The sequence below is a fragment of the Sturnus vulgaris genome, chromosome 7 (assembly GCF_052056855.1).
Source record: "Sturnus vulgaris isolate bStuVul1 chromosome 7, bStuVul1.hap1, whole genome shotgun sequence".
Classification (NCBI taxonomy): Eukaryota; Metazoa; Chordata; class Aves; order Passeriformes; family Sturnidae; genus Sturnus; species Sturnus vulgaris.
Genome location: NC_142249.1, coordinates 9,155,557 through 9,178,487, shown reverse-complemented (window position 1 = coordinate 9,178,487; position 22,931 = coordinate 9,155,557). Strand labels below are relative to the sequence as shown.

Below are 22,931 nucleotides of genomic sequence, written 5' to 3'. Positions count from 1 at the left end.
AGGCACAGGGGGCTCAGGTAGCAGCTGGCTTGCACCTGGGACAGAACTTTCCAGGTACCCTGTGCAAGGCCGAGGTGCTGATCCTCAGGATGTTCCACCTCTCACTACAGCAAAAAGAAAAAAAACGTTTCTCAAACAGAAATGAAGCATTGACTTGATATCTGTAAAGTCCTGCTATGACTATCTGTCATGCACAAAATAAAATTAATTTGGTGCTTTGCAACAGTTCTCACAGGATAACAGTTATTCCTCTTCACATCCTCTCTGCCTTTTTAAACCACACTTTCTCATCTAACTTTATTTAAGAAAAAGGAGGAAATTAATTACATCTCAAGTAATTAGAAATTTAAAATCCTTTAATTCACTTCTCTCAGACACACAGCTTTAGAATATATTAAGATGTTAGGTCTAATACTCTCCTCAGAAGCCTGAGAGACTAATTTATTTTGATGGAAGGCACACATGCCTCTGAAAGCAAACACAGCCATTAGCTCCTTTAATCCCTCCCCACCACAAATGATATATTTTGTTATTTAACTACTGAGCCGTTAAAAAGGGAGTCGAAGCCGGGGATGTGAGAGATGCAGACGAGCAGCCTGCCTTGCCCTGGCGTGTCCCCCCCAGCCTGGCAGGCAGCAGGGAAACACCCTGCAGGGTTTACAGCCCTGCCTAAAAACTCGTCTGTAGGCTGCCTGAGCATGTCCCAGCAGACTGAGCTCTTCCCAGGCATAAACACTGCTGGGCATCTCTAATCCAAAGCACCGCGAGAAATTTGGCTCAACGTCTCACACACAATAGGCTTGGAACATTTAATTGACCGTGAGTTCCATGAATTATGTCAGTTTACAGAAATACTATCTTTAAATGTAATTTCTGTACTTAACTGCTGGAAAAAAGGCACATTAAAATATGAGGCACTTGCTTTTTAAGAACACTAACACACTGGACAAAACAAGGAGCAAATGGACAGATAATTTGATGCCATGTTGCTAAACGAAATTGGTGTTGAATTCCAGCCTCAGCACCGAATGCAAGTTTACACACTGGACAAGCTGAATTCCTGATGGTGTCCCAGGAAGACACTGCCAAGGCACAGTGCAGCACTGGGAGGAAGACTCTAACAGCAGCTTTTACACTCCAGCATTTCACACCAGACCCACCCCTGGGCATGCTGGCTGTGTTAGATGGCTGGGCCTGGGGGCTACATAAAGTCAATGGTCACAATCTGTTCTCCTGATCTAGAAGATTAAGAACACATCCCAGTGATTGCTGGAGCACAATTTATTTTTTTTCTGATACTCTAAGTGCTATCTGGCATGACAGCCTCCAGAAGATAACTTGAATTTTAGAAGATTACCTATATAAATAGTAAATAATATAGAAATATATATTTGTGGAGGCTGCAAAACAAATGGGAGTTGGACAGGTCAGGAAAAGCATTTTAGGGAGGAAATATTGGTATCTCATTAAAGTTATCTCTGGAAAGAACTGCAATATTCCCATACCCAAAGACTGAATTTCAAAGCAGCACCCGCAGTGTACTAAAATGGAACAGCCCTCAGTAAATATTTATTTCACAAGTCACCTACAAAAAGCCTATAATGAATTTTTTCTGAAGCTTTATTATGATAGATTGGCAAGAGTTTAAATTAATTTTTTTTTTAAGCAATGCGAAGCAGACAAAGGAGCCTAAAGCTGATGGAAATCTGAAGGCACAAGAGGACACTTCTTTAGAAGCGTGAAGATTAAGAGCTTGTTATGCTGCAGAGCAATTAACACACTTGAACTTAAGCAGGGGATAATTTCTTCCAGATGAGGAAGCAAGGTGGACAGAGGACTCATGGTTAATAATTATCCTAATCTACTTTCACCATTCCTGCACTGAGGTTTTTTAAGCTAACGGGATTTAGCAGCAAAGCAGGATAATTTGCGCTGTGTGCAGAGGATGATGGTGGAGATGTTTTTACTACATGCACTCACCCAGGGCCGTCTCCCTGAAGCTCTGTGTCCCCTTTCCACGTGCAGTGTCCATCATCCTCCTAAGAGATGAGCTGGCACCCATCTGTGTGCCAGAACCTCACTGGGCATTGGCAAAACACTCAGGGTGGGTTGTAAATATTTCATCTAATCCACAACACCCAGCACTTGCTAGACACAACTTGTAGGTTACCCCAAAAGGGCTGTCAAACTAGAACTGCTCCTTAAAGCTTTCAGGTAAATGGATGAGAGTCTCTCACAGCAAAAGTTACAAGGCAAGACCTTTTTTGGTCCCTCGTGACTGAGCACAATGAGCAGAAGGCCAGGATGCATATAGGAAAGATGAGATGTTTAGTGGGTATCCCTTTTTGAGAGCCCATATCACTCTTCACCCTGAAGGCAGCACACTACAGAGTGGGACTAGGGGTGCATTTTGGTACCCTGAATTTCCATATTACATTATACACTGATTTATGTTGCCGTATATTAGGGGTACATTTTTGCACCCTGAATCTCCATATTACAGACATCAATTTTTACCATATTATGTTACCATATTTGTAATCATTCCATAGCATCAGCATTGCTGCAGCACAGCACCCACCAAAGACACTGCACTGGCAGCAGCTTGAAGCAGTAACTTGGGAAATGTCTGCAGTCTGTTTTGTCAGGGTGAGTGGTAACACAGTCACCTTGGCATTGCTTGTGATGCTGTTAAAGGCTCAAACACATCTTAAAATCATCACAAAGATCTGCATTGGCATTCAAAGGGAAAAAATAATGCCCTGAGAGATAAGTAGTCGTGTATGCCATGAGCTGTGCAACCCCATGACAGATGTAGCAGCAATCCCCTCGGATACACTGACTGCAGAAAAGGTCTGCCAAAAGCCACATAGGCTGATGAAAAATAATTTGTCACAGCTGGTCATAGCTGGGGGAGGGGAGTCAGATTAGAAAACTCATGCTGAGTTAAGAGAAAATGGGAAGAAATTAAAAATTACAAGAGTGAACAAATGGCACCTTCCCAAAAGATTTTAAGTACCATTTGAAAATAATCCAAATACAAATATTTGATGGAAAAGAGAACCATTTTCAGAAAATTATATCATAGAGTTATTTAGGTCGGAAAAGAGCTCTAAGACCATTGAGTCCAATGAGTAACCTACTCTGCCAAGCCCACCACTAACCCATGTCCCCAGGTGCCACGGATTTGCATCTTTTAAGTCCCTCCAAGGATGGTGACTGCACCATTTCCCTGGGCAGCCTGTTCCACTGCTTGACAATCCTTTTGGAGAAGAAGCTTTTCCTAATACCAACCCTCTCCAGGCACAACCAGAGGGGTTTCCTCTCATCCTGTCACTTTTTGCCTGGGAGAAGAGACTGGCACCCACCTGGCTGCACCCTCCTGTCAGGGAGTTACAGAAAGCAAGGAATTCCCCCCAGAGCCTCCTGTTCCCCATGCTGAAGCTCTCCCCATCTCCCTCAGCCTCTCCTGGTGCTCCACAGCCTTCCCCAGCCACATTCCCTCCCTGGACACTCCCCAGAAATTTGGTATCTTTCTCCAGTTGGGAGCCCAGACCTGAACACAGGATTTGGGATGCAGCCTCAGAAGAGCCAAGTGCCAGGGGACAATCACTGCCCTGGTTCTGCTGCTCACACTGCTGATGGTTATTTTGAGGGTTTGGTTTTGTTGGTCTAAATTCCAACAATAACATTCTTTCCCTTCCCACAGGGCCACAAAGCTCTGGCCAGGGGCTGGCACACACAGCTCAGGGATTTGGCCTTTGCAGGTCACAGACAGATAAAAGATATTCAGGGCACCTTAAACATGTCTTTTTGGTGGGTTATCTACACTGTGCTTTCTGCTTTCATTCCTACATATAAAAAAGGCCTATAGTTAAACCAGAATTCCATATGTGAAGTGCAAAAAACTAAAATATACAAATGTTCAATGGTACACAGATCATTAAAAACCTAGCAGAATCAAAGCTGTAGACAACACACTGCACACAGTCTTCTTTTTGTGAGCTGTCTTACCATCATTCCTATCAGCATTTACATCTTTAAAGTTAACATCCACGGAAGCTTTGAAAATTCTTTGGGCTCTGCACTGTTGCCTGTCATAAAAAGCAGCTTTCAAATACCTGGCATATTAGTATCAAGAAGGATCCTCGTACTTAAATGTGTCAAATCCAGAAAAGGTGCAGAAACACAACCAAGTTCAAACAGGCTGTTTATGTGAAGGCTTTCTGATGCCTTGTAATGTTAATCTTCCCTTAGTTACTAAAGAGATGTTTCTAACATAACAATGTCAGAAGCAGCGTTATATCAAAATAAAACAGGGAACAGTAAATGCACAGGTAGGAAATTAAGGTAAAGAATGCTTTGAAAATGCAGATATCGTCCTTCTGCGAAGGAAAAGAAGCGAGAGATGGAAAATAAGGAGGTCAGGTTGTCTAGAAAAGCAGAGAAACTTGAGCAGCAGAACCAAATCAAAGATTTCCAGTAGCTGCCAGTTACGTTTTCTTTCTCTGTGAAGCTGCACAGGATGGAGGTTGCCTTTCCCCCCTCACTAAAAATCAAACAACAGGATACATTTACAACAATCAAAAAACTCAGCACCTCGCTGATGACTCATGCAATGAGCATAAACCCTAAACCCAGCTGAAGGATAAAAATCCTCCCCTGAGAGAGTACTTTGGGTTGAAGTGTATACACAGACTTCCACACACATCAGATCCCTGCAGTAACTTAAAATACACAAGAATGTAAAGAAATTATCAATTTCCCTGCTAATATAAAAACTTGCAGATCACTAACTTGAATACTTTTCCTGTAGTGAAGAAAATTCATTAAGATATGCTTGACAAATGCAGTCTCTTATCTCAAAGGATAAGGACCCATCAAAATAAGTCTGGACTAAAAAGTCTTTTAAAATATTGTTGAGTTTACACCATCTGCTTTTTTTTGTCATGTATTGCATACCTTAAGAAAATACTGGAGCCATCAAAAATCTTCAAAATCTGTTGTGCCAGCAGTCTATTTCCAGACTAGTTTTAATAATTTCGGTTCTCGCCATAAAAAATTCACTCACTTTCAATTAAATTTTAGAAAACTGTAATGAATTTTATATGGCAAAACCTCATAAGTGTTCTTAATAAATATAGAGAAACTTGGGTTTACTTTTAGTTTGTTTAATTGTTCTTAATGGTTTACCCTTGGGAAATGGGGTAAATTCCTCAAGAGTGCCAAAAGAAACTTTGCATCCCCAAGCAAATAAACTTTTTTGAAACAACAGTCTTGTTACACAAAAAAAGGATGCTTGGGGGTTTGTTTATCTGATTAGGAAGCTCCTCAAGTGTAATCTACAAACAAGAATATAATGAAAACAGACATTATGAGAACTGAATACACTAAATTAATTTTTATATGCTAAATAGTAGAAGAATCAGTATGAAAAATACATATATAAGAACTAAACTGGACTCTGTAGTCAATTCCCACATGATTAGTGCAAGACCACAATGCTGAGGCCTATGAACTGTTTATAAAAAAAAAACTGGCTAAAATTTCACTTAAGAAAACTGATTTGTTAAGTCAACAAAACTTTTTGCAGGCAAAAATCTTTATGCACAAATAGCCTGAGAGTTGTAACCCAGACTTCAAGTGAGCTGCAGCAAAAAGGGAAGCAAACCAAATCTGGAACTGCACACAGTGCATATTGAGAGCTGGACAGTGAGTTATTAATTTTCTCAATAGCTTTTCTATAGTGCTTAATGCTAATACATTAACCTTCACTTCATTCCTCAGAGGTGTTCTGTTAATCCCAGTTTGCTGACAAGAAATTGAAGCACAGAAATATTAAGTCCAGCAGCATAAAAACAAAAGAAAAAACAGAGGGAAAAAAAGCTCCACAAATAAATAAGAAAAACACCGACCAAACAAATGAACAAAAAAAGCCACTGCTTATTTGAGGACCCAGACACAGATGCTTAAACATTGATTTTCAATTTTTACCTCTTGGAAGTGTAATCTTCTTATGGTAGTCATGACTACCACATTTTTGTACATATTCATGTAGTAAATACAAGCATATTCCTACACAGATGTTTGTTGACCTTCTTTTTTAATTAAAAATTCTGTTTGCTTTTATGCTTAGGCACCCATCCCGCAGTCACTGAGTTCTTGCTGCAGTCACTCACCCAGGCTATCACCAAACCCAGGATTCTCCCCAAAGCAATGTAATCCCTGGAAGGAAGAGCCAAAGATCCTTGCTGTACACAAGGAACATGCCACAGGTGTATTGACCCCAGAAATGCACTTCCAATTCAGCTGCAAAACTCCAGATGAAACTAAGAATTCACTTTTAAAATAAAAACCAACAAAGCAAATGTCATTGCCAAACGCAAACTAGAAGGTTTAGACTTTTGTACTACTTCACAGAGACTTGGGAATAACAGCTGCAAGAAGTTCATATATAAAGATCAAGGTGTTCAAGGCACTGTCTCTGAATTTTCAATTAAAAACCCATCTCGGTAATCCCAAATATATGTGGGTGTCTTCTTTAGGATTTCCCTATTATGAAATGACATAGAGAAGGTGAAAAGGAAATGAATGTTTAGTTTCTTCCACTATGAAAAAAAATCAGTAAGCATGAAATCAAGTTGGAAGCCTGAGGTGGCAGTTTTGAGACCATAGGCAGGTATGTTCTAGGGCTGTTTATCACAGAACTTTTTGGGTACAGGTTTAAGAGCAACTCGAAAATAAAGGGGCTGATGGGAGGCAGAAATAAATCACCTGGGGAAACTGAATGAAGATGAGTCATGCCCCAAGAGGAAGGGTTAAGTAGAGATTGAAAGATGGAATTTTGTCCAAAGATGGAATTTTGGAGACTCAGCATATCTTAATGACAAATAACAAGCATTAAACTCAGAATGTATGCACAGAAATTGGTATGATTAGTAAAGACAATAGCAGTGAAGACAGAACCATGTGAACTCTTATTTTTCCCTGAATGAATGCACTCATCCAAAAGTTAATTCAGGAAGAATCCAGCGTGCTGAAAAAGCTCCCATCACCTTTCCTAGGCAATGCTCAGTGCAAACAATACTTAAACATCTGCATGGCGAGGACAGCACCAGGCACTAGGGGTTAAAACCGACCAGGAATGTTTGGAGATTTCATTTCTTCAGACCAAAGTCCTGCCTGCATGCTCTGGACATGCAGCTATTGACATTCCTCAGCAAATGAATCCTTCACATTGGACTGATCATAACATTTAGATCATTCAGGAGAAAAGCACAAGTGCAAAAAATTGAGTCTTGGGCCTGCCCTTATAGCACTCATTCTCTACAGCTCTGGTGTTCTGTGAGTTTTTTTACATCTACAGAGTTCATTGAGTTAATCTTATTCTATTTAGGGCAGGTTAGAAGCAAACACTGAAACCTTGCTGTCTAATTCCAAGGCTCTCCATTACACACACAGCAGCCTGGAGTGTAAAAAGATCCCTAGCAATTTCAGCCTTCATAAAGGCACATATTCTCTGCATACAAATAATTACAGTACTTGACACAGAACTCCCACTAAGACAACAAGGTCACCTCTCCATTGAGGGCCACTAGACGTGAACATCTGTCACTTAAACAAATGTCACTGAGTATTTCAACCTGGAGGCTTCACTTATCCACAGAGAATAGAAAAAGAAAGTTGTATTTTCAGGTTTATGGGGTGACATCTGTTTGAGTGACAGATGCCTGTGCCACGAGAGTACTGAATACAATGTTTTTGTGAGAGTAATCACCTCCAAAAGACTTTACCTGGAACAATAAACTGAATGTTCTTTCTTCCATGATAAGCTCTTCTCATACTTTAAAAATCCACTTTATCAGGGACTGAAGTTGCAAAATTTAAGAGCCGTATATGTTAAAGTAAGGCAGCCTAAAGCCTTTAGAGACACTGAGTTATTTGTGCCTGAGCCTAAATCCTGGTGCTTAGATCTCATTATCTCGGTTTGACCGCGAGACTGCAAACAAGCCATGCAAATTTGTAAAACATCCAGCATAATTTGTATTAGAATTAAACACTACTTTGGGTATGCACAGTTTTGGGGTATTTATTTTTACTGCTGAATGCTACACTAATCTGCAACTGAATTGATCATTGTATTGAATTAGCCATTATTTGATGATTATCTCAAGCAGAACAAAACAACCCCAAACCAGCAGGGAGTCTATATCTAAAACCAAAGGCAAACAGATTAAAACTGTGAAAACACAGCTCTATAATTTATTAATTAATGTTTTTGGGTTGTTTCATTAGAACTTAAATAATTGTTGAGGAGGCTATTCATTATTGATAGGATGCTGTAAATCCTGCAAAATATTCTATCCAGGATTTTGTTCTTCCATAAATTCAGTAAATGGGCTGCTTGAACAAGGGTCTACAAACACCTGTGGTAAGAAAATTTTGTATTCTTTTAGCAATGCTATCAATTCACTGAAAGTCACAGCCTGAGAAGAAAGATCAGAAGATCTGGCTAAATACAAACTAAAATTATCAATGTGCCTATGGGATAATTGATCCAAATCCAGATTCTCCCTTACGAGGTACAGCAAAGCTGTTGATGACTTCTCAATCAGTCAAGTCTTCTCATAGTAAATGAACACTCGAAGATCTATCAGATCATACAAACCATAAATTTTTTATCTTCTTTCTGCTGCTCTGAAATGCATACAAAAAGAACTAAATCGTTTGATTTTAAAAATAATTTGACAAAACATGGTAAAGCCTCTTCCTGTCTCCGTGCCCTCCTCCTTTGTGAGTGGCTGTCTCTGGAGAAACATTGCTGCCATCAGACAGCTCCTGCACCTCTCTGAGTTACACATCAAATACATGCCATGGATTATGTGCAAAGGAGATGCAGGTCTGGATATATCACTGGAAAACGAGTTTTTCCAGAGTGGAAATGGGTTATCTAGTACTGAAGAGGGAAACACACCTTGGGAAGAAAGAGCAGCTCACTAAGAAGAATTGTAGCATTAATATTTTGAAAACATCAAAATACTCAAAATACATAATTCCTACCCCCAACAGGCTCATCAAAGCTGTGTTTTAAAAAAATCATTTGGGCAAAGGTGAATAAGTGACATTTCAAACTTTACCAGGGTTCATGACAAAAAAAGCAATACTGACACATGTATAGTTGTCCACTATGGTATAAGAATTTTCACCAGCTCTACAACTTCACAGAAACCCAACAGATTGACCATGGCTTGTGAGCCATATCCCCAGGAGTTCTGACTCTTTTTACAGTATTCTCCTTTGTAAATTTACTGCCACACTAGGAAAATAAATATACAGCAAAAGCAATGACAGCTGTCTATATCACAGCTCATTTCCACTCAAAAGAGATCATTTTTCAGATGCTTATGATTCAAGTCCTGCTTTTAAGATAAATTTAGCACATTTATTCTTAATTTGTAAATAATTTTTTTAAGCTTTGAAATAAAAATGATTAGAGTGGGGAAAAAAATGCTTCATGCTTATCAGTATATATTTATGTGCAATCACACAGATTTTTTTTTTGTGATAGATGTTCAGAATGTGAAAACTAACAGAAGTCATATTTCAGATTAAAGCTGTCTTCTGGTCAACCAAAAGTCACTGTACAACTTTTAATTTATTTTAAAACTATTTTACAGTCTATCTAATATTTTTTAATATGCTTAACTATGCAAATGTTATCACTGCACTGTTGGATTTAGTATATTCAGCAGGACTAGCTCCTTAAGAGACAAAAATTGTGGTCCCACTCCACTGATCAGTGTGCCACAGCCAGTTTACTTGCCCAAGGGTGTATATAACAAAACAAAAATATGTAAAATAATTTTTTAAAATGTTTCTCTTTTTTGTTTTTTTTCTGTTTGTTTGGTTTTTGTACCACAGATAACTGAAGCTGCAAGTAACTCAGGGGGTTTGATAGTTACTAATTGTGTTCACATCTAAATTTTTTTTTTTTTAAATTCCTCGTTCAAGGTCAAGGATAAATTCATGAGGTGCATTCACATATCCTGCACCCAGGTTAAATCACTAAGCCTCAGAAATCAAAGCCAACATCCTCACTGAAGCACAAAGCAGCCTCATGTGGCCAAAAGCCCCAGGGGTCTCCTCAAATATTTGCATTTTCTTTCATTCTGGGCTATCACAGCACAGTCCCCACATGGATCTGTCACCTTAAAAACTGCTGTCACAAGGATGTCAGAATAAAACCTGATATAAATAAACCACGTGCCTTAATGACCAACCACACATTTTAATTCAAATACCAAGTAATAAAGCTTAAAAGTTCAGTAGTTCATGTTACCATGGAGTCAGCATCACAACTATTGCAGGTGCTTTTTCTGTTGATAAGGCTATCACAGTTATGAACAAATAATACTGAATACTTTCTTAATCCCCAAACTTTCAATCATCACCTTACAGACCAAATTGACATATGGGTGAAAGGGATTTAATTATCTATGTAGCCCTAAAAAATTCAGAAGAACTTCAGAACAAAGGGCAAGTATTGCACTATAAATACTGCAAAAATGTAAGATTAACTTCCATTAACTTAACTGCTGTATAGTCAGATCAGTCCAAATCACCACAGTTCAAAGAGTTAAATATTTTAAACCTGTGTTACTGAAAGTTACTTAAATAATAACTTTTCCCTGAAATTCCTCTGCCCTTTTTATTATTTTCATATTATTTCAACTTTTTCTTAGTTATTCATTTCTTGCATTCCTTCTCAGCATCATGACTATAAAGGAAACTTATGCTTCAAAGTGTTTTAAATTACTGATGTCTAAAAGTGAATTAAGGCAATCAGCTTACTAGTAACGAAACCTGAATCCAAGGCAACCTAAATAAAACTCGAATTGAATTGATGGCTCTATTTCGTGCTAATGATTTTATTTATTCAAACTGGCTAGATGCATCTCAAACAGCACACCTCACAAACCCAGATTGAACAGATCAAAACTCCCCGAGGGGAATTCAAAGGAATTTTACTGAAATGTGTCAATATGCCCTAAAATAGTCAGGCCACAGCTGGATGGTGCCAGAGAACATCCTGTGCCAGCCACCTGCTCACAGGGCACCCTCCAGGCACAGGGACCAAGGAGATTGTCCTGGCTGGACCCAGCTTCAGGTGTTTGCCTTCCTCTGCCTCACCTTCCAAACACCTGCAGCGTTCTTTTCATTCCAATCAGAGGGAAATTAGCACTTCTCCCCCCTGGAAATGTTATTTTATGTTATTTCTCTGCTTCCTTTAGACCTCCTGCTTTCATTTTGCGGTGGGAATTGTGGAGTTCAAGCCCACACTGCTTCTCACCTGCTGCGTGTGTAAAGCTCAGCCTGGGGAAAGTCACTGCTTTGAGCCGGATTTAGTTTTGTACAGAACAAACTGCTGTGGTGATCTTTCTCCTAAACCTTTTCACAAGTGTCACAAAATACCACACGTGGTGGCTTTGCATCTCCAACTCGGCCATCAAAGCCCATCCCAGCTAAAAAAAGAGCCTGTTAGGAACTGTAAGGACAAGGTAACACCCAGAAAGATTTCCAATAAATATAAATCAAAAGCAGACCTGCTTCATCCAAGCATGGTACTAAAGCTGTTTTTCTTTTATCTTCCAGGAGTGACTTTCCTTTAGGCAAAGGGATATTAAAAAACAAAATTGGCCAGTCCCAAACTTACAGGAGGTTTAATGTCTGAAAGGAAAAAAATACATCACCAAATACTTCATCAGTAATTTGTTCTCTTTGCATAATCCTTGTAACCTTATAGCTGGCAACAGCAGAAATTGGGAGATGAATGTGGAAAAAATACTTCTAAAGAGTTTTTTCATTATTTATCTGACAGAGGAACTATTACACTAATGCACTGTGAATGCAGAGGAACTAACCTAAGTGTTTGAAGAGTTACCAGGTTCAACCCTCTAAATCATAAACTACAACAGATTTTATGAAAATATGCTGATTTTGGCTGAGGCACTGGTTTAACAACCAGCAGTGGCATTAGGAGAAAACCACAATACTGCTGAACTAAACTGATAACATACTAATGCTTTCAATATTAAAACTACTCCTGCACAAACAAGAATAGAAACATTAGTACCCAGCACATGAGTAAAAATGGAAAAGGCATGGGGAGGTTGCCTGTGTGACAAGTGGTAAGTACAAAAGATAAAAGAATTTTTTCAATCTAAATAAGAATTTATTTTTTTTCCCCCATTCTGCCCACCACTGCTCCATCAATTTCTGGACATGGCTTGTGAGAGCCATGAAAGGTTCACAAGGTTCAGTTTGCCTGTTTTATTTCAGAAAGCTCTTACTCATCATGAAGCAACACACAACTACTGCTTCTCTTATTACTAAATACTTTGGTAAAACTAAGCTGCTACATTCTGCTGAGCATCTTGCAACATACATTCCACACACCAGAGACTTTTTGTTTGTTTGGTTGTTTTTTTTTTTTTTTTTTTTGGTGGGGGGGGGGGGTGGATGTTATGCTTACTGCAGAGTTTTTGTACTCATATATTGAGTTTACCACAGGACCTGAGCACGGAGCAGGTGCCTCCAGCCCCCCTGACACTCAATGGGATGCAGAAATGGCACAAACCTCTTATTTCTGTGTCTCTTGATGCTCCATGTACATGGCCAAGGGTTTGACCCTAAACAAATAAAAAAAAGTGAATGCTGTAGTAGTACACACCAATGAAAGTCAAGTCCCCCTTCCCCCCCAAAAAAACCCAAAAAACAAAATTTAAAAAAATCCCAAAAAACTAAAAGCTCTCCGCTTTAGTAAAATTTGAAAAGAAAAGGGGGAACAAAAAGTTGTTATTAAGGAAAAACAAAACTAACTGAAAGCCAGAAAAGAAAGTCAGGTCAATGTAAATATAGAACAAAAAATATGCTGCTGAGTTTATAAACAGCATCCAAGCCCTCTTCTACGTATTTATATTAAAAAAATATAGTTTTCAAAGGATCCATGCAGGTATAGTTAGAGCCACTTCCACAGTCCAGTGTTAGAATGTTCAATCCTATCAGCAGGAGAGTATGGTTTACTACAATAAAGGCCTCGGGAAAGAAGGTGGAAAATTATTTGCAATGTAACTAATTTACCAAACTAAAACTTTCCTGATTTGGCACGTGCAGCTGGGGGAGGGGTTACCAATTTTGTTCCCTTGTATGTCTATTAATAATCCCAAATTCCTCTGTATGACATACTGGAAAGGCAGGTTTAAGTCTATTCCAGAAAATCTCACCTTGGAAATCCTCCTGTAATTCATTCTTTCTCCTCTCCTGAGACGGGGCTGAAGGCCACCATGTGTTTTAAGGAAAGCAAACATTCATTTTATCTCTGTACCCTTGCCACGGTCTTCCAAGCAAACCAAGACACAGTCAAGTTTGCAAATGGTGTTTATTGGCTTCAATTACTATTATTTTTTAAAATGGATAGTGACTAGAACATAACTCCTCAGGTCACCAACCAGAGGCAATGGGAAGATACAGATCAATACATATATTCAAGATAGAGATCAGCTAATGCTAAAATCTTAAGTGTAAGGAAGAAGAGGTGGGAGGAAAAGAAGAAGTACCAAGAGCCTGGCCAAGCACTTGCATAAAACAACTTAGCCTAATGTACTTGGAGCCACTCTGGGGCAGAAATCACTGCACTGAGAGCCAGGAGATGCCATTAATGAGGTCACTGCCCACCAGAGAACTCCTGGCAGGAACTGAGGCCAAGGTTCCTGGCAGGAGAACTCGGGATCTGCCAGAAGCTGCAGGAGGCAGATGAATCAGACCTTCACACAAATGTCCAAGCTGGGGGATAAAGCCAGAAAAACAGAAAAAAATCCTGTAATGTGAAAGCCATCTTGCTCTTGTAACTACATTAAACTAAATTTTAATAGCCACAGGACACGTTAGTTCTGGTTTTTTTAAAGCAGATTTGAGGAGAAACATCTGTTTCCTAAAAAATGCAGAGTCCAGCCTCTCAGTGGAGTTTTCCACCACTAGATCACAAATCACTCTGCAGAGAGGCAGCATCCACCCCTGAGACTGGGACACTGGCAACAGAAGGAAACCTAAGGGGGGGAAAAGACTTGCCTAATACCAAACAAAACAGCCCAAAAAGGAAACGAAACAAGTGCCCATGGGAAGTTATTACCAGTTAAAAAATTGTCTTGGTGACAAAAATAATACACTTTCATAATGGAGCACAATGCACTGGTCCTCTTAATTTGGTAGTCCTACATTTGACAGCCTTATCTAGACATTCTGAATTCCAACCCTTTGTATAATGACAAAACCTAATCAATGTGATTACATGACCAAGGAAAATACCACATTTTCAAGCAAAAGTTATTTGATTTTACTATTAGTGCATTTGTGTCACAAAACTTGTCTATTTCCTTGGAATAGCAAAAAGTTAATATAGAGGAACATACAACTTCCCTGTTTACTCCTTGAAGTAGCAAAAAATTAATGTAGAGGAACATACTGCTTCCCTGTTTATCCTGAATGAAAAGCAACAACCCTCCAGTCCCTAAAAAAAAATCAAGCATTGCATCTCTGAAGGTATCATTGGCACATATTCAGAATATGAAGCACCAACTGGCCATGCAGAATGGACAAGACTAAATTATGCCCACATAAAACTGGTATTTTAGGTCTTCAGACTTAAGGAAAAAAAAGCCAACCTTACAATAAAAGGTGCATTTCATGACACAAAATTACAATCATTAGGTGAGTTACTCTACTCTAAAATAATTTTAATATAATATGTTTAGCTCCTTGAAATTGTCTTTGTAGATTGTCCCCTATATTTTTTGCAATAAAGTAATTTACCAAGAGCCAAATTGCTCTGCTCCTATTAGAGTTTCTCCTGTACCTATTTTATTTTTGCCTTGACAATGTATTTTAAAGGCAGTAAAGCAGAAAGCAGTAAAAGAAGCAATAATGAAGGAAGAGACACACAAAGTGATCCTTAATGGATTGTCAGCTCATGAAGGCAATTCACAAGCTGGAGCAAAATGAGTTCTATGCACAACAGAAATCAATAGTCATTGTAGCATCCTTCCTGCTACACTGCAATTCATCAGCTAAGCAGAACGCTGTCACATCTCACAGGTCTCTGAGAGCTCCCTGCTCTCCCAAGCAATATTTATTCCCCAGGGGTTCTGAGCCAGCTGAAGCAGATCCAGGAATCCAGAATCCAGCAGATCCACCCAGTTCCTGACTTGTAGAAGAAGGCAGGGTGTCCAGCACCAGAGCCCAGGAGGAGCCAGGAGGGGGACAACCTGACAGGACACAGGACATCCCTGGAGGGCCATCTGTGCCCCTGCTGCTGAGCTACCAGTCCAGAATTCCTCAAGCAAACAGACCACCACATTTATTATTTAACTCAAAACAGGGACATGTTCGAGCTGCCCAAAACTAACATTGTGTGACAATCTATAAACTCACACTTATGAATCCAAACATTTTGGAAGTCGTAAAGATTAACAATAATTTTGCCACGAGCACGACTCATAACAGTCACACCAGTCATCTAAACCCGGAAATAAGTAAGCACCTAAATTCCTAAAGTTTGTCCTCACAAGCAAGCCAAATTTATTAGCATGAAAATTTTCAAATGCAATACAGAGCATAAAGCCCTGCAAACCTATTAAGGTGGCTGGAATAAATAACAGAGTGACACAAAGGTCACAAACTCACCACTTACCTAATGGACCATATTTCTGCATTTCAGATTATCTGAAGCCTTCTAATGAAACATAATAGCAGCAAAGGAAATAACCCCCCATTAAAGAGGTGCTCCCATCATCTCACTGCTGTAAGAAGCATCCTCAGCACACCAGCCAGCCTTGAGTGGCTGCTGGCAATTAGCACTGACACAAACGAGGATGGAGCAGCAGAAATCTTTTCCTGGAGAGCAACGGTGATGAAACTCCTGCCCTTTCATGGGGCAGGCTGGAAGATGCTTGGAAATTTTGGGTAAGTGTTTTAAGATTGATTTTGAAACACTCAGAGGTCAGTTTGGAAGTTTTCCCAAGTTGAAAGCCCGGTGAGTAAAAGTAGAGCTCTGTGTTTTAAAGGCTTCCAAACAGGAATCTCCAAGGACAGATCAGCTTTCCTCCCAGCATCTTGCATCCTCCTCTCAAAGGACACGGACATTTTTGGTCAGATGACTTAAGAAACTGCAACAACTGTCAGAGCAAACTGGGGGAAAATAAATAATCTTAGGAAAGTGCTGCCTACTGCTCTGGTAATCTTGGCCATTTCTTTCTCTAGGAGATACCCAGTAATTGCAAACAGAATGCCATAGAAATTAAATGCTATATGAGAGAGAAAGTGAGAAGCTGAGAGAGAGACTGAGAGAGGGTACATGAAAGATATTGCCTCCTAAAATTAGTAGGAAAAACTAAATATTTTGAACATAGTCAAGATTTTTTTTTCCTTAAGAGACTGCACTATAACAATACAAGAGAATGACAGCTCCTCCTAAATCATCAATAGTTAGCATCACTTCCATATGCACAGTGGAGGGTTTGTTTGGCAAAATACAATCTAGTACACACAAACCTAATAATTTTTTAAAAAGGACTAGCTGAAACAGAAGTTGCTGGTATCTGCTGAGCTGTGCTGGAGAAAGCAAGCTATGAAAACACCTAGAGCCCCCCAGGCACAGAACTGCTACCTTGTCAAAAGGAAAACCTAATAATAAAATTAAATAAAAACATGAGTAGTAATAGACACCAAGTTTCAAAAACAGACAGTAAAGATCTTCTGACAAAGTCCTCAAAAAACCCAAAGGAACTTTACAGAGGAATTTTCTGGAGCTGTGAATCTATTTCCAAGACACTTTGGAACCATGCAACGAACAGCAGGACATTCAGTAGGAATATTCTGTTACTGGTTTAAATAGCAGCCTTTGATCAACCTTAGAACCAGCCAGACTGTGGAACACTTCAGCACACAGCACAAGTTTCTACAGGATTTTCAGTTCCAGAGCACTCAGTGAGGGGGTGCAACAGGAGCTGGGTAGGAGGCTTTGGCTAGAAATAACATTATTTCAAGAGGATATGCTTTCATTATTTGGCATTTCCCACCTACTGCCGGTAAATCTCCAAACAATGAAAACAATTAATTGGCTGATTATGAGAACAGACTTTCCTTTCACAAGTCAGCCTTAAAAATAACATTAAACTTTCCATGCACCTCTTCAGCCTTTCCTCACTCTTTTCTCCCACTCTCTCCTTTAAACCCACTGCCATCCTAGAAAATACACATTAACCCCTCACCCTTCTACACACAGTTCTGCTTCCAATACATAAAATTCAAAGGAAAAAAATAAATACACAGTACAATAGCTCTTCTATGCTCTGTTCATTGCTCATCAGGCAATCTGGATGTCACCACTTAAGACTTTAAGCTGGGGAAAATTGAAGACTAAAATGTTGAATAATCTTTGCATGGCAGAGACGTTTTTGTGTCTGATTTATTCTCACTGGGGAAAAAAAAAAAAAGGTGGGATGGCCCAGGAAATGTTGAAGGCTCTCTTGGACCAGACACTGAACAACCTGGTCTAGTAGAAGGTGCCCCCACCCATGGCACGGGGTGGAATGAGATTATCCTTTCCAACCCAAACCATTCCAGAATTCTACAATTTAGCAGGAAGAACAAATACTTTGGACATTGGAGTGCACCTGCAGTTTGCTGGCACTTCTGGCTTTAAAGCAGTGAGGACCACTCCAAGCAGCTTTACTAAAACATAACATTGAAGGGTTTGACACGTGCAGAAAAAAAGCAGGCTGATATGTTGGTAAGCCTGTAACTATAAAATATTTGTGCAAATAGTTCAGGGACACACAGCCTAAAGTATGGAGCTGAAGGTTAAAAGCTGAACAGGAGACCTGTACATAGTTAAAAAGCACACACATACACATGCACCTACATGTATTTTACCCACACATAAAGCACAGATGGATGATAATCAATGTCAATGTATGTTGGCACTGGACTTGGTTTTTGGAGAAAACATTCTCCTTTGTCATCATTTTAGGGAGATAAAACAGGAATGGATAACTCATCCCTACTTAATACAAGATTTGCAAGTCAAACTTAAACAACAATATAATATTTAAATTAATTTTAATACACAGAACCAGCTACTAGTAGCCAATTCTGTTACATACTTTTAGATAAAATACTAACCCTATTAATTATATATATATATTATTGACTTCAATAGAACATTTATTCCATATACTGTGCATTCTCAATATTGTGAGGCCCGAACCTACTCAGTATGCCAATCTAATTATAGGTTTTGTCAGACATACATACAAGCTGACAGTTCAAAAGAACTTCCATCTTGAAAAAGCTCCAAGATTTATTACAAATAACTTGGGCCTCTTACCAAGACATGCAGAGATTAATTGATTTATCTACATTACTACATTTTTTCCATGTTTGCACTGCATTTTTCTCCATAATGTTGTAGCCAGATGCTTCAGTTCTCTTAGGTCAGATTTGTTACTGGCTCCTTGCCCCAGACACAACGTGCATGCACAAAAATCAGGATTTCTTTATATGCTGATATTCAGTTGTCCATCTTCTCAACAAGTGGGGCCTGGACCATAAGTGGCCATTTCAGGCCAGTGATACACACTGCCATCCACATCAGGAGAATGAGCACAGGGACTAAAACCAGGAGCACATCTAGTGCTGCCTTTCCAAAACAGCAAAAGGAAGAATAAGTTACTCCCCCTCTGGCTATTGATAGCCTTGATGGAATGTTGTCATTCAAAAAGATACCCATATTCCTTCTTTAAACACTCCAAGCATGTTTTACTGCACATGTGACTTGCAGATTCTCACTCATTTTGCCTCCCTCATCAAACTAATTTACTTTCACTGCATGATAGAATCTATCGGCTGGGAGAACATCAGGGATAATCACGGCGTTTCCAAAAGGATTTATTACAGATTATAACAAACTCATCACCTTAATAGGATTTGACACACAATAGTTTAAATCAACGCTATAGATCTACAGAGGATAACAACTGCTTTAAAATATAAGGACCAAACCTGAAAGAGTCATTAGGTACATAATGAACTCCCTCAATTGACATGTAAATCCCAGCAGCATCCTCAAGACCATGGATAGGCATGATTAAGCCAGAAACTACATGTTGTAAAAGAATTCACCTTACTTTTGCTTTTCTCATGCACTTATTTATTTTAAGTCATTTAAATAATATTACAGAAGCCATTCTTGTATTAAGGTATCTACTACACTGTGACGTGGTGAATTTTTTGTTGTTGGGTCTTTTTTTTTTGAAACAAAGTTTTCTTTAGCTCATTAAAATCAGTTCTAAAAAGATCAAAATAATTGATTAATCTCAAAAAAAACCTCACACTTGATCAGTTAGGCTATCAGAATGCTAACACCATTGAAAACCAGTATGAAATAATACACACAAACACTCTTGCTCATATCCCAGCCCATTCTCAGTGAGGTTTGGGACCTGATGAAGAGCAAAAGCAATGGAAGGAGCCTCTGGAGCCTGCAGTGCATTAACCATCTACTGGGTCCCTACCATGTACTCTAAAGAGTCAGTGGCACAAAACCTCACAGTGTTACCAAGAGAGAGATTTTACATTCAATATGGACCTTGGGGGAGTAAAAAGGAACCTAGCTTGTAATGGCTGTAAATCCCCCTTCTAACCACAGGTTACAGTGAGAAAATTACCTTTTGTACACCAGCAATCCAAAGGAGGAGGAAATGAGAGACCTTAAAACGTAGAGCTGCCATTGGCAGATAAGCAGACATGGCTAATTTGCCACGTGCATATCCATAGAATGCTTCTCACAACCTGTCTGAGAACACTGGACACAGAGGTGCTGACAGGAGCACCAGCTGGTGACACACTTCTTCATCTTTTCCCTTCTTCATACACACCGACCCAAGCAGTTAGCAACTGCTAGTTAATCCAGATCAGAAGATGAGCGTGCCTCAAAAGAAACCACACAGACAATCAAAATCAATTGCTGGTCTCCTCCAGAATGCCAAATATTCCACACTGGAGACAGGAGCAGGAGCTCAGGCAACCTACGCTTGCTGACTGCTGCCCCGGTGTGGTGGATGTTTTAACAGACCTAAGATTACACAGAAAAATTAAATACTCCTGCTTCACACTTCTCTCATATTCCTTCATTCTTAGAGGTTTTCCTTTAAATCTCTACACAAGCAATATGGGAAGCAATAGGGAGGTTACTGAATATTGCTCTATGTTGGATTTCCCCTGAACTGAAAAAGATAAAGAACTGCCCAAACATACATTACTTTTATTTCCCAGTCGAACTCTTCAGTAATTTTTCCTTTTTGGTTTGTCAAGCCAGATACACAGCCAGCTTTACATGGCTGCCCATCCCCACAAATCCAGGATTTGGGAAAAGCTGAATTACACAACGGAAGAAAAGATATTAAAAGTAGAAAGCTTAGAGGAACAAATAAACACCGGAGAGGAAAAGAGAACATGGGTCTAAGGCAAAGTCCAAAATGCCTTCATCAGTCAGAGGGATGAAGTAGTATTTAATAGCTGTAAAAACAGATACCTGAGCCATGACTGGCTAGGAACTACAAGCTTCTCCTTGAACTGTGTCCTTTTTAAATGTTGGTTTATGCTGTGAGAGACTAAATCACATGCATTAAACTTTAAATAATAATCTAAATGAAATATGTGAACTCATACTATAAAATAACCAGTTTAGGCTGCTTCAAATCATGGCATTGATAGGAACTACAAATTAAGTACAGTGGAATTTAAATTCCTTGGGAATGAAAGCGTGAGCCCATCAGGCTGCAGGAGTATCAGCCAGCTAAGCTGCCAGGGCTGGTCCCAGGTGTAGTTCCCTCTCCTGGGAAAGTGTCCCTCTGGATAAACCCATGACCAAGCCTTTACCCTACATGTCCCTTGAGGTGCTGTAGCTCCACTTAATCCTCAGCCAGGTCACAGACAGCTCTTTCCTGGCATCTCCACTCTTCTCTGTAAAAATACCTGCTATAGTCTTTTTAATTCCCCCCTAAAGAATACATTGGCCCTTTTCTATTCCTGTGCAATAATAATAACGATTGAAAACATATACAAATGGTTGTATGTTTTCTTCTAATTCCCCAACTTGCTGATGACAGCTAACACAGTCAGCTCCCCCAATCCATTCTCACCCACCCCATCTCACCTCAGTAGCACAAACTGATTATTTCTCATCACACTTGCCTCTAATCCAACAGTTTGACAGTACTCAAAGCCTTCTTAAGAACTCACTTACATAGCCAAAAGTTATTAAAATTGAAGGCATATAAGGTACGAACACAAAATCATGTGATTATGGATCGCTAACACAAAATCATTTCCCGGCTCCCCAAAATAAAAAACCCCACGTATTTTATGATTTCATCACAGTGGATAGCTGGCCACAGCACAGAGGAAGGTGAGCTACAGTTCACGAGGGCCAGAGCCTTTTAAGGACAAAGCATTTATTTCCAGCCCTTCTCCTCTGCTTCTCAGAAACCAACCCTCCAGTTTATTCTTTGCACACTCTTAAACCAAGGATGGCAGCACAGATCCCAGTCCATCCAACGTGGATGCCCAAGATGAATTCATCCACGTCTGTGGATGCCAAACTTGCACACCACCAAATCTGTGCTGGAGCTCCAGCCTGGGCTAGCTCAGCTATGAAGAGATAGGTGGAAGGGATTTCATGCTGGATTTGTGCTGCTGGCAGGACAGAAAGCAGCAGCTGCAGTTTAAGGCTGACACAGACGGGCTGTGTGTGACTCGATACAAAGTCTACTGCCCAAAGCTATCCTTTCACATTCCAGTGGAGAGTGAGATCTGTGCTGCATCCAAACACGTTTCTAAGCTTGGCAGCACGCTCAAAGGAAGTATGCACAAACTAGAGAGAGAGAGCCCTGCCATCTTCCACCCAACAGCAAAATTCTCTTCTTGCTTTATTTGCCCAAAGTTGACTAATACCTGTCTCCTGAACTGGAAATGTCTGTCATCCAGCCCAGAATTCATCCCAACTGTGCTCCAAAGAAGCTGCATTCAGATAGACATAAAAAAAACCAGTAAGTCAGATAAAAAGTCTGTGTGTGTAATTCAGCCAGAATTGTCAGTGATTCTCTACAGCTCACAAAAAAAAAAAAATCTTCATATGAGGTTCATTATTCAGTAATAAAAGGCAAGAATGTAAAACACCAGCATCTCTTTCAAAGTTCTGTGTCAGGGATGAGTGGGACTGTGCTCACACAGTGCATTTCCAGGAATATTTCCTTTAAACCTGCTATGTAGCCTTCTAAGATTATCTTACTTCCAGGCTGATTTATTTATAAATTGTCAATAAGGTATATTAATGTAAAACAGTTATTATCTTAACAACAGTTAACAAACTCTTGCATCCTTAGCAGACTTCCTCCAAGTCATTGCAATTTTCCCTATATTTCTCTTATTAGCTAAAACCCACAGGAATATACAATGTTAAAAGTTGCAAAACCAGATTTTTGAATAGGAGCAAAGAGGTGACCTTCTTGACTAAATTACTGTGCCTGGAAAAGCTGTAGATAAAATAATCTATCTTTCTTATAATTACTAAGGGATCTGGAGGGAGGGGAAAAAAAAGGAAGTGCTGTAATTTTAAACTATAAATGCTATATGCCCTAAACTCCATGGGTAGATTTTGAATTAAAAGCATAAACTGATTAAATAAAACAGAAGGAAAACCAAAACCAACCAAAAACCCAAGGACATGCAAGCAACCTGCAAAGAGCAGAAGTGGCCAAAGCAAAAGAAATTCCCCATAGCAGGATAGAGCAGGGCTCGCTCTGAGGTGAGAATCC

General features: G+C 39.5%; 1 protein-coding gene across 3 annotated transcripts in view; it reads right to left on the bottom strand.

The window, feature by feature from the left end:
• ZNF804A (zinc finger protein 804A) overlaps positions 1–22,931 on the bottom strand; it is a 147,201-nt gene that overhangs the window by 100,508 nt on the left and 23,762 nt on the right. The window contains exons 2-3 of one of the 3 annotated variants that reach the window (XM_088167745.1): positions 12,638–12,689; positions 11,604–11,727 (exon numbers count right to left, since the gene is read on the bottom strand). The exons of 1 other annotated variant lie outside the window; for it this stretch is intronic. In XM_088167745.1, coding sequence (XP_088023871.1) covers positions 11,604–11,612 — 9 coding nt within the window. In that variant the 5' untranslated portion in view covers positions 11,613–11,727; positions 12,638–12,689. Of the gene's footprint in view, positions 1–11,603; positions 11,728–12,637; positions 12,690–19,781; positions 20,203–22,931 lie in introns of those variants that run through there. One more of the 3 variants, XM_088167744.1, reaches the window with a different exon arrangement.